At 38.3% G+C, this 13,406-nt stretch overlaps 1 protein-coding gene across 2 annotated transcripts in view; it reads left to right on the forward strand.

The window, feature by feature from the left end:
- LOC129699773 (echinoderm microtubule-associated protein-like 6) overlaps positions 1-13,406 on the forward strand; it is a 197,234-nt gene that overhangs the window by 105,484 nt on the left and 78,344 nt on the right. For both annotated transcript variants that reach the window (XM_055639846.1, XM_055639845.1), the window contains exons 22-25: positions 313-454; positions 3,390-3,542; positions 9,767-9,898; positions 12,646-12,734. In XM_055639846.1, the coding sequence (XP_055495821.1) occupies positions 313-454; positions 3,390-3,542; positions 9,767-9,898; positions 12,646-12,734 (516 nt within the window). The remainder of the gene's footprint in view (positions 1-312; positions 455-3,389; positions 3,543-9,766; positions 9,899-12,645; positions 12,735-13,406) is intronic.

The following is a 13,406-nucleotide window of genomic DNA, read 5'->3' on the forward strand; positions in this document are numbered from 1 at the left end:
AAACAAATGTATTTTTCCATTCTTTCCTAGTTCCGACCAAGAGACTCGGACCTGCAACTTTTCAACACTTTTTCTCTTTCCACCGATATTGCCACCGATATTGCCTGACCTGCAGAATGTTTCTCACGTTTTCTGTTTAATGCCACTGTAACTATATTGTGTAACTATTTGGCATCAATTGATTGCAAACATTCTAAAGGCATTGAGCTTTTTGAATTGATAGTAATTTTTAATTCCTCATTTATTTCTACTTCCCTATTCAATGTATAACTATAAATGTTGCACATTTGAAGAATATTATTTTTCTTCCAGGGTCATATGGAAGGAGAGGTTTGGGGACTGGCAGCCCACCCTACTCTTCCTGTCTGTGCTACTGTTAGTGATGACAAAACATTACGAATTTGGGAACTCTCCTTCAATCATCGTATGTTAGCTGTACGTAAACTTAAAAAAGGTAAATGTTTGTTCAATTCAGCATACTCTGTCAAAAACTATCATGTGACATATGAACATTTTATATTGTAAAATAGACATGAACTGGATTGTTGAAGATATTGTCGAAGCATACTTGTCCAATAAACTTATTCATTCATTCATGCATTCATTCAATCAGCCATTCATTCATTCATTCATATATTTAAGTATTTTCACTCTTGTAAGAATGATTGAGTAGAAAAGGCCATGTTCCACACAATTTATTATTAAGGATATTATTAAACCTGTGCATGGAAAATGTTATTTTGCTAGACCTTTTGCAATGTTGTCTGACCATTGGCACATAATTACTGCACAGTAAAGGAAAATTAGGTAATGACTGATTTTTCTTTCCAAGCCACTGATTGCTGGAAAATTTTACCTGCATTTTTCATTATAATGGTGAAAAAGATAACCCTATTTCTAAACTAATAAAGAAACTGCCAATGTATACCTGCAATACAATTAATAGCCACTTAACAGTAATTGTATTTTAGTCTGTAAACAACAACCAACTCTAATTCTCCACTTCCCATTTGCTCTGTTTTTCTTCAGATGGTATTTAAATGACATTTTTTGACATTAGACGGATCATACTCTTCATGTACATGATAAGAAATTGACTATAGTAGATCTGTATTTTCTGTTAGTGTTACATATACTTACCATGACAGATGTGTGATCTATTTGTCATGCAATTTACTGAATCTTGCTTGTTCTTAATCATTTAGCAACAGCACTCTCATAAACCATTTTTAAGACTAGGTCTCTCCAGTACTCCTTTTTTTTTGCACTTTAATTTAGAATGTTTCAACTTCCTTTCCAATTGAAAATCTGCCACAACTTTCTGGAACCCCTTTCTGGGATGGCCTGGCCCATTTCTCCATTTCCCTTGCTACTTTATTGTTATAGCATTGATGGTTCTGACCTCAAAATAATTCCTGCACCTCAAAATGTCTCCTTACATCAGAGACATTTTATAACTGTTAAAAATTACTTGTATGTTTTGTAGCCAGCATAGGGGTGACTTTGCCAGCTGTCAGTTCCTCTTTATTAGACTGTTACCAGCACTGTTGTCATTTGGACTATTAGCTGATCGTCAACATGCTTTGGAGCACCAAACTCACCCTTTAAATCCTGACCAGGTTATGGAATTAACAATCTCTGCTTAATGCAGTGTTTCAGTTAAAATACAGAATGTTCCAACTTTAGTAACTGTTATCTGCACCTGATGTTTTTCTGTTCATTTCAGTGAGAATAATGATAAAATTGGAAATGCACATAAATCAATTTCAGGTTTGGAATTAAGACCTAGTGTTTTGAGGTAAAAAATGATTAAACAGGCAGGTCTATATTTGGAAGAGGTTTTTTAGAATACGAGAAAATAGGAGCAGGTGTTAGACACTCTGCCCCTGATGCCTGCCCCGCCATTCAATATGATCAAGGCTAATCTATGCTGATCTCTACTCCTGCGCCAGTACCCCATATCCCTTAAATCAGTCTGAAGAAGGGTCTCAACCCGAAATGTCACCCATTCCTTCAATCCAGAGATGCTGCCAGTCCCGCCGAGTTATTCCAGCATTTTGTGTCTATCTTCTGTTTAAACTGGCATCTGCAGTTCCATCCCACACAGAAGTTGGGATGGTGTGTTACAGTTGTACAAGGTGTTGGTGAGGCCACATTTGGAGTATTGGGTTCAGTTTTGGTCCAGTATTTTGTGTTTATCTGCCCTTAATTCCTTGTTCTTTCAAATATTTGTCTATCTCCACGTTAAATACATCGGATCACCCAACCTACTACACCCATGGTGTCAGAGTATTATAGAGTATTCTGTCCTTCGAGAAATATCTGGCCCTATTTTGCAACTATATCCCCTTGTTCATATCTCTTCGACATGGAAATATCTCAACATCTCCCATGTCAAACTTCCTTTGGACTTTATATGGTTAACATCACCATTCTTCTAAGGAATACAATCCCAAATTATCTAGCCTCAATCAATCAGACAACAGTCTCATATGTAATGATACAAATAGGTTTTAGGTAATGATACAAATAGGATTCGGATCAATGATTGGAGAAAGAACATATCAAGGCTACAAACAGCTAAGTTTGTTATAGTAAACTGCAGGAAAAAGGAATTAATAAAGCAACAAATCTCAAGCCCTTCTGCTTGTCGAATCTTCACTGACACAAGCAGTGGCAGATTACAATATGTCTCACATGCTTCTACCCATCTGGGATGCCTTGCAACGGCTGGTCTGGAGAACTTGGGGGTCCTGACACCGTTCCAGATCCCATTCCAAGATGAAGTCTGCTGAGATCACTCAGTGCTGCACTTACTATATATACTCAATAAGACCTTGCTTCTTTCTTATTCTATGAACAACATTCAACTTTGCTTTTAAAATTAGGTATCCACCTTAGCAATGAGGTTATTTTTTATGTCAGGATTGAGCTAATCCCAGATGTCGCTGGGAAAAAATATTTATCTTTTTACTATATGTCCTTGAGGTTGTAAAATTTGAGGCCTCATGGTTTACTAGTTCATCCAAGTGAGCTCAATTATTTTCTGAAATATTCACCTAGTTGTTCCTCTGCTTGCTCGACATCTCAAATTTAACTTTGTTTAAACCGTTACATTACATCATCCAAGGAGTAAATGGTGTAAACTCAATAAGTGTCTATTTTCATTATAAGATGCCATGTAATACTTCAAATCATGTCAAGGAGAAGCACAAATTTGAAGAAATCAATAAATTACTCAACTAATTTTTCTATGGTAGAAGATGAAATCATTCCATAAAAAAATGAATTTTAGAAAACAGCCGTACAGAAATTCTCAATACAAATGATATTGCTGAATTTTGTTGATTTGAATATGTTAATCTGCTTCTTTTCTCATTCCTCTTTAGGTGGGAGATGTTGTACTTTTTCACCAGATGGAAAAGTCATAGCAGTTGGGCTAAATGATGGAAGTTTTCATGTAGTCAATGCTGATACGTTGGAAGATATAGTGGCTTTTCACCACAGGAAGGAAAATATATCAGATGTCAAATTTTCTACAGGTGACCTAAATTAGTTAATTTTTGCTTTCAGTTAGACTTGTTAATTAAGGATGTTTCATTTTACAACAATTCAATTTTATTGTGCATTTTTGTGAGCTTTTCTGCAGTCGTGATAATTGGGCATAACTGCTGAGAATTTGGATCACTTTGAATTATTTTTCTTAATATTCATCAATAATCATACCTGGACTATGAAGGGACTGCAGATGCTGGTTTACACTGAAGATAGACACACACACCTGCAATTACCTAGCGGGTCAGGCATCATCTCTGCAGAACAAGAATAGATAACATTTTGTGTTGAGACCCTTCTTCTGTCTGCGAGTCAGGGGAGGAGGAAACGAGAGATATGAAAAGATACATAGAACAAATGCAGACCATCAGGCCCTGGGGATTTATCAGCCTTCAGTCCCCTCAGTCTACTCAACACCATTTCCTGCGTAATGTGAATTTTCTTCAATTTCTCTGTCACCCTAGACACTCTGGCCACAAGTACATCAGGGAGATTGTGTGTGTCTTCCTTCGTGAGGCCGGATCTAAAGTACTTGCTCAACTCGTCTGCCATTTCCTTGTTCCCCATAATAAATTAATGCTTTTCAGTCTTCAAGGATCCAACTGTGGTCTTAACTAATATTTTTCCTCTTCACATACCTAAAGAAGCTTTTACTATCCTCCTTTATATTCTTGGCTAGCTTACTTTCGTACCTTATATTTTCTCCCTATATTGCCTTTTTAGTTATCTTCTGTTGCACCTTAAAAGTTTCCCAATCCTCTGGCTTTCCACTCATCTTTGCGATGTTATACTTCTCTTTTATTTTTATACTGTCCCTGATTTCCCTTGTCAATCATGGTCGCCCCTTACTCCCCTTGGAATCTTTCTTCCTCTTGGGAATGAACTGATCCTGCACCTTCTGCATTATTTCCAGAAATACTTACCATTGTTGTTCCACTGTCATCCCTACTGGGGGATCTTTCCAGTCACCTTTAGCCAGCTCCTCCCTCATGGCTCCATAGTCCCCTTTGTTCAATTGTAATGCTGTCACTTTTGATTTTCCCTTCTCACTCTCAAATGCAGATTAAAACTTATCATATTATGTCACTACCCCTTAATGGCTCCCTTACCTCGAGTTCCTTTATCAAATCCAGTTCATTACACGAAACTAAATCCAGAATTGCCTTCTCCCTGGTAGGCTAGGCTCCAGAGGTGTTCTAAACTTGGTCATAAAGAAAGAAAGCTTTAATGTTTAAGAAATTGAAATCAGATAGGGCCTTTGAATAATATAAAGCAAACTGAAAATAACAAACAGGGCAATTAGAAGCCTAAAAGGGGCCATGAAATATCATGGCAAGTCGAGTTAAAGAAAATTCCAAGGCGTTTTATATGTACATTAAGAACATGTGGGTAACCAGGGAGAAAGTAGCATCACTCGAGGATAAAAAGTAATTTATGCTTGTCAGAGAATGTAGGTGAGGTACGAAATGAGGACTTTGCATTTTTATACGCCAAGATCACCAACCTATAATTTCCTGACTTTTCCTTACTGCGCATTTTTAACTAAAATAAAATTAGTTACTCTCCAGTCTTCCAGGACCTTGCCTATGGCCAGAGTAGATACAAAGATCTTTGTCAATGCCCCATCAATCTCCTTTCTTGCCGCTCTCAATAACCTGGGATAGATGCCATCAGGCCTTGAGAACTCATCCACCTTGATGTTCTTCAATAGACCCAACACCATCTTTATCTTGATATCAAACTGCCATAGAATATTAGTGTTCCCCACACAGATGATCTCTCTATCATCTAGGACCTGTGTAGGAAGGAACTGCAGATGCTGGTTTACACCGAAGATAGACACAAAATGCTGGAATAACCAGCGGGACAGGCTTCAGTCTGAAGAAGAGTCTTGACCTGAAACGTCATCCATTCCTTCTATCCAGAGATGCTGCCTGTCCCGCTGAGTTTCTCCAGCATTCTGTGTCTATCATCTAGGACCTTCTCCTTGGTAAATGTGAATGCAAGGTACTAATTTCATTCATTCATTCATTTCAAACCTCACCCACTTCCTCTGGCTCCAGCCATTGATTTCCTCCTTTGAACATGAGTGGTCGTATCCCCTAACTCGTAACTCTATTGGGTTTTTTTTAATTGCTATGAATTTTTCTTAATCTTACTTGCCAATGACATTTCACAGCACCTTTTGGCCCTCCTGAATCCCTGTTTGAGATCTTTCCTGCTTTATATTCTTTAAGGGCCTTCTCTGATTTTAGCTTTCCCTTGAGGTCCAAACTTACCATTATCCATAGCTATTTAAATGTTTTATTTGTGATCACTATTCCCAAAATGAACTCCCGCTGAAACCCCAATCATCTGACTTTGGATGGATCCTACAAATTCTGCCACATGTAAGTCTCCTGTATTAAAGAAGTACCAGTCATTATTGAGAAAATTTAAGTCACACACAACGTCAACCTATTGCATTCACAAATTTCCATAATCTGCCTACATTTCTACTCCGCTATCTCCCACTGTATTGGAAGCCTAAGTGGATGAGTCTTCCAGTATGTTTTCTCTGATTGTAGCTGTGACATTTTGATCAGTAATACAACTCTTTCCCCCCCCAACACACACACACACACACACACACACACACACACACACACACACACACACACACACACACACACACACACACACACACACACACACACACACACACACACACACACACCCCACACCCACACACACACACACACACACTGTCGCAGCTTTAACATCCCTCTTGAAACAGCTGAAACATTGAGGTGCCATGTGAGTTGCCCCTATTGCAACCAAGTCCTAGTAATGACCACACCATCATAATTCCAGGCTTTAAGTTCATCTGCCTTATCCATAAAACTCCTCACATTGAAATGAACACACTTCATCCCATCAGTCCCACCATGCTCATTAACCTGGCCCTGCCTGACCTTCCTATCAGATTTACTTGGCCTAACCTCTCCTCTATCATCCCACCCCCTGCCATGCTAGTGTAAATCATCCCGAGTAGCACAAGCAAACTACCTTACCCAGATATTGGCCCATCCAATTTAAGTGCATCCTATCCTAGTGATTTTCTAATAGTTAATTCCATGTTTCCAGGCAGCTCTAAGGCTCCTTTACTCCTAGGGAGTCTGTACTCACTTGAGTGAATGTTCTGGAAAGGTAAGGCTGCACTCTATTTTCATGGCTTCTAATCACTCTATGTACTCCAAATACCCCTACTGAGTATCAATACATTAACAGCATCATGACAGTAGTGGAGAATGCCATGAAATTTCACAGTCATCATTAATCCAGGGTATGACACAGCACAGGTTCATAGGTGTGAAGGCATCACTGCAGTGTGTGCTGCATAAACGGCAAAGATAATACAACAATCAGTTCCCAAGGAAGAGCAGTCAGGAGACTAGAGGGCTGAGGCACAGGAAGCATGTCCAGGAGACCCATGGGAGCAGGAGGGCTACAATTGGTCTGAGGGGATATTCTTGATGAACATTGAGCTCACTCTCCAATTGAGTAAAAGAGGAGGCAATATCCTGATAGTCAAAAAGAACTCTTCTGAAACCTACCACAATCAAGAGTCTGCAGTCCTCGTGACATTTTCCACATTTTGTTCATTACCCACATGATGGGCTGCCTGCGGTTGGCATATCTTTGTTCATTAGGAGCTTCAAGCAACTGTCATGTGACAAAGACCATACTTCTATCTGGATCACGGTGAGAATACATAAAATCAAAGGGAGAGGATGTGACAACTTTGCTTGCACCATTTTCTTGGAAAGAAGTGTATGGTGGCTCCAGGCTTGTCGATTGTCATAATTTTCTGACAATGTGCAGTCCAGATTGAAAAGCAAAGACTTCGCAGGGGTCGGTGCTTAGGCTGGTATGCTTTACATAGAAAACATAGAAACATAGAAACATAGAAATTAGGTGCAGGAGTAGGCCATTCGGCCCTTCGAGCCTGCACCGCCATTCAATATGATCATGGCTGATCATCCAAATCAGTATCCCGTACCTGCCTTCTCTCCATACCCCCTGATCCCCTTAGCCCCTAATATACTTTGTATATTAATGATTTGGATGAGGGGGTTGAAGGCTTTGTGGCCAAGTTTGCAGATTATACGAAAATAGATGGAGGGGCAGGTAGTGTAGAGAAAGCAGGGACTCTGCAGAAGGACTTGGACAGGTTGGGAGAGTGTGCAGAGAAGTGGCAGATGGAATAGAGTGTAGCAAAGTGTGGGGTCATGCATTTGGTAGTAAGAATAAAGGCATAGTATTTTCCAAATGGGGAGAGAATCCTGAAACTGGAGGTGCACAGCGACTTAGGAGTGCTGGTGCAGAATTCCCAAAAAGTTAATCTGCAAATCGAATCGGCAGTAAAGAAAGTAAACTCAATGCTAGCATTTATTTCAAGAGGGCTTGTATACAAAAACAGGGATGTAATGCTGAGGCGCTCTATAAGGCGCTGGTAATGCTGAGGCTCTATAAGGCGCCCGATAAGGCCGCATTAGGAATAATGTGAGCAATCAGTCATAAATCAAAATCAGAACATTGGTACAAATCTTTTTTTTTTTTTAAGCATTCTGATTTATTTTTCCCATTGCTTGAGATGAATGACTGTTGGAGAACATGGTTTGAACATCCCTTGGCTAAGAGAAAACATGGTTTGAGGGAAAGATTTTTTATGAGTCTAAATGCTAACATGGCATTAATGGCATGCTAGCAATGCCATTAATGCCAATCCCTTCAACCCAACTTGTCCATGCCAATCAAGTTGCTGACACTTGGCCCATATCCCTCAAATCCTATCCTATCCATGTACCTATTCAAGTGTCTTTTAAATGGTGTAATTGTACCCGCCTCTTCCATTGCCTCTGGCAGCTTGTTCCAGCCGTTCAGGTCCCTTTTAAATCCTCGCCCTCTTACCTTAATTATATGTTCTCTGTTTTAGACTCCACTGTCATGGAGGAAAGATGGTAGCTATTTACTGTATCCATGTCCCTGATGATTTTATATCTATGTTCATCCCTCTGCCTCTTATGTTCTAAGGAAAAAAAGTCCCAGCCTGTCCAGCATTTCCTTTTAACTCAAATTACTGCATACCCAGTAACATCTTCATAAATCTTTTTTGTTTCCAGTTTAATGACATCCTTCCGATTGCAGGGTGACTAGAACTGCAGCAAGTGCTCCTAATGTGGCCTTACCAGCATCTTGCACAGCTGTGACGTGATGGCCCTTGTAGTATTGACCCTATTGGATCAGTTGATCCTGCTGTAATTGTAGATAACTGTCCTCTATACCACCAATTTTCAAGTCAAGTCATCACAGACTTACTAACCGTGCCAACTACATTCACATCCAAACTGTGGCGAACCATTCATTGCAGGCCTCCAGTCTGAAAAACAACCTTCTATCATCACCCTATATATCCTAAGTTCAAGCTAATTCTGTCTCCAATTGGTTAGCTTGCCCTGAATCCCACATGATTCCATCTTTCAGATCAGCCTAACGTGGTATGTTGTCATTGGTCTTGCTAAAGTCCATATAGACAATGTCTACTGTAATTCCTTCATTGATCTTCATAATCAGTTCTTGAATTGGTTGTTATAATGGTTCATACAACTCTGTATCCTTGAACTCTTAATTTTTCAGAATTAAAAAAATATCCAAGGAGAATGCACAGTTTATTGTTATGCACAGTTTACATGTTATGCATTTTTAATTGTGTACTTCTAATATGTTAAGGGCCTGTCCCACTTAAGTGATTTTTTTGGATGACTACAGGCGACTACCGCAAAACTTTCAACATATTGAAAATTTTTTGGCGACAGTGGCGGCAATTTTTGCTGTCGTAGGTTGACGTCGGTGTTGTCGCCAGGTGTCGTAGGTGATATCCATTAAAACTAGTCCCTGGCAGTCGCCTAAAGAGTCGCTTAAGTGGAACTGGCCCCTTAGGTTAAATGGAAATAATGTTATTTTTTAAACCCAACTTTGTGTGTGCTTTGTTTTTATTAGTCCGTCTCACAATGACTTGTTAATAATTTAGTTTCCTGTACTGTGAATAAGATCAGTTAAAGTCTGGAAATCTTTACAAATTACAAAAAAGTGGTATGTGCTTGTAGGGGTTAGGGACTTTGTGTGAGAGAGTACCAATATATTTACATTTTTTTCATTATGCTCCTAGATGCAGGGAAATATCTAGCAGTAGCTTCCCATGACAACTTTGTCGATATCTACAATGTGCTTTCAAGTAAAAGAGTAGGCATATGTAAAGGAGCTTCCAGTTACATTACTCATATCGACTGGGATGCAAGAGGTAAGAAAATCTTAGTTAAATCCTTTAAATACTCTCACTGAATATCTTGCAGCTTAAAAGTTCATATTACATTAAAATTCTATTTGTGTCCTTTTGTCTCCTCACTACATGCACAAACACTGGCCTAGAAATTTTTCAGTGCTCAACGAGTAGGCAATTAACAGCAGGTTAGCAATTGTGTTGCTTGAAGGCTTTCCTTAGCAAAAGGCATGTGCCCTACATGATTGGATTAATGCAATCAAAGGAGTATTATCCACGCCCCCTAGTAAATAGGTAGATAGTAGGGATGGTGTACAAGTTGAAAAGTGGTTGTTGAAGGGAGAAAAGTAGCCCCGAGATGAGAGCAGTCATGGTTTTTGTCAAGGGATTCAGGATGAGATTGGATTGATTGGATTGGAAAGATTGGATTCAGCTGGGCCATCAGGAAAAGAGGTGGATCATAATTAACTGTTGGTGAGGAAAATGGTGGGTCATGACTGGCTGAACATGAGAGAGATTTGTGGTTGGAATTGCTTTGCAAAGCAGTTCAGCATCATCAATTGTGGAAAGGGGTGAAGTGTGATTCTAGAGAGGAGATATGTGAAGCCAGGGAAATATGCTCAGTAGAGTTAGTTTCTAATTAAAAACAGATATAAAAAGGAACTTAGGATGTTGCTCAGATGGATCTCCTTTAAGTTGAGACAAAAGAGATAGTGTGTACTACGAAGACCTCCCATTGCATGATTGGCTTGTGCCATGTGAGTATAATTGAGTCATGCAATTGGCATCTTGAATTGCTGCATACCATTGAATGCCTGAGCTCATTTATTTGTTAACATATCAGACACATTGAGGACGAGGGAGGGGAGAGAAAAAATAGATGTTGTGAAATATATAAATCCAGACTGCACCATCAGTTTTCTAAAGAAATTGAGCCACATGTTATATCATTTTTCTAAGCTACTGTTTAAATGTATTTGCTTTTTAGATATGAATCAAAGGATATTCTATGAATTGATAATAGAATTAATTATTTAAAGGAGCTTTTTTTTTAAACGTGATTTTAGCACCGTTAAAATACTATGTCAGATCATGTTTCATCTGTTTGCTTCAACTGTTGCAGCAGGATAAGCACAGTTTGCTATCTATAGTGAGAGATGATTTGGAGCCCTCTCGTAATGCGCCAAGAAAACCTTCTGAATCACAAGTTCAGTGACCTCATGTACTTTATTACTCACAATTCTGGCTCACTTGAATCCACTGCCCTCTACCATAACATAGTGCACAGCACAAAACATTGTGTTGCCTGCACCACCTGAGTGCCATACAATGGCCATCATCAATAAGAAAAATAATGTAATTAATCAAGAATCGGTCATAACATTCTCTCTCTTATCGGTGATGTTCATTGCCTGACACCTAAATTAGCATTACCATTGTCAGCTGTTCACATGCAGGATGTCACCATTGACCAAATTTGTAACTGAATCAGCCACGCACATATTGTTGCTACAAGGTGATTCATGTCCTGACTCTGCAGGCTTTCTCAGCACGTACAAGCTAAATGTCAGCAATGCCGTATAATGCTCTCCACTTGTGTGAATGAGAGAATTAAAGCTCATCATGATTCAGGGTCAAGTATCTTATTGAGTAGCATTTGACCCAACAGTTTAAGCATCTGCACTGCAGCTACTCAACAAGGACTTCTAAATCTGCAATCTCTCTCACCAGGTAGGGTAAGATATATTGCTGTATCTGCATCATTACCAATGTATACATCTTAGAAATGGCCACGGAGTCCAGAGGTTCAGATATACAGTGCCTTATTTCAGTCAATATGAGCAAGCAAGATATTCCTCAGATTGTCAGAAGATGTTGACTTTTATACACATTTGACACAAAGAGAATAGTTAACAGTTAGTGATGTGATCATACACATGTAATGCCAATGGACAAATAACCACTTAGACAATCACCATTTCCCCCACTCCCAAGCCCCCACTCCAACCTGCTGTCCAGGATGAACCTGCTGTTCAATATTATGTAATAGGCCCAGGCAACTTTCTCTCTTCAATAATGCAACCGGATCTGCACACTACACAGTTACTATTGATTACCATTCATCTTGTCCCACTTTACCTTTATTTCCAAATTCTTAAGTCTACAACACCACAAACATTCTAGGCTATATGTTAAATAACTAGTACTGAAACATTGAACATTTAACTTTGATCATCTATAATGTTTTGTGGTACAGTTAAGTTTACAGGGTTTTAATAAGATTAAAACAGTATACTTTTTATATTATAGCATACACAGTTAACAGATTTTCATTATTACAACTTGTACAAATAATGATTTTACACACTCATTCCCTCTTGCACAAATATGATTAATGTAATTTTTGATACTTTTTTCCTAAAATCAACCTCCCTATTAACCAATTCCCAACAGCTTTATCTAGCACGAACAAGCACAGTAAGACTGCAACACTTCAACAAAGCAACTCATAACTACTACCTCAAAGCAAATAAGCATGACTGATAAATGCTTTGCAAAGGTGGTCTCATACAGTGAATAAAATGCTTTGCAAAGGTGGTCTCATAATGTGCATAAAAAATGTTTATGTATATTTCGAGATAGTGTGGACATGATCCTAAAAGCTCTTTGACATTTAACTTTCTAGCATGAAAATCATAAAACACGTGTGTTTTTTTCTTGGAGGACAGATACTATTGGCTGTTGAAACATTTCTATTTCTCATGCAGGGAAGTTATTGCAAGTTAATTCGGGTGCCAAAGAACATCTATTTTTTGAAGCACCAAGAGGGAGGAGGCAAACAATTAGAAATACAGAGGTATGAAATTTGCTACGTATGAAAATCAGCAAGATATTTTTTGAGTGAAAATGTTTCTTGAGACATAGTAATCTAATGAAATTTCAAAGTTTAATCTTCCACATATGTAAATATGTACTAAAATAATTGTTATAGCAATCTTTGAATTATACACAAAAAGTTCAACAGTAATAGAAAAAGTAGAGGTCATTTGCTTGGAAAATACCAAAAGTTAAGCATGTTTTATTGTTGCATTCATATCGCATTCTTTTTTTAGTGCTCATTTCCAAAGTATCAATTTTTCTGAAAATTTTTGATTTTGCATAAATAGTGATGCAATGTTCCAAGATTCAGAAAGTTTTCAATTAAAACATATTTTAATTTTAATGATCTTTAGTAGGCATTAACTTGCCAACTTTGGCTCTATTTACACATTTTTACAATATTCCTTTTAGTTGAGTTGTACTTTCATTTATTGTTCTTTGTTCAGCTGTTCATTTCCATCCTGAAAAATATTCTGGGGCATTTATTATTGCAGTAGCATCAATTATTGGTACTCATCAACTACTTGTCACATCACTGACAAAGTTCAAATTTTAAATTAAGAGTAAAACTGCACTGTTACGGAGGAATCCATTTTTGTGCTGGTGTGTTATTCTTCCAAATGATCTTTGAGGATTTGGAATTGGAAAA

The sequence above is a fragment of the Leucoraja erinacea genome, chromosome 8 (genome assembly GCF_028641065.1).
Source record: "Leucoraja erinacea ecotype New England chromosome 8, Leri_hhj_1, whole genome shotgun sequence".
In the NCBI taxonomy this organism is placed as follows: domain Eukaryota; kingdom Metazoa; phylum Chordata; class Chondrichthyes; order Rajiformes; family Rajidae; genus Leucoraja; species Leucoraja erinaceus.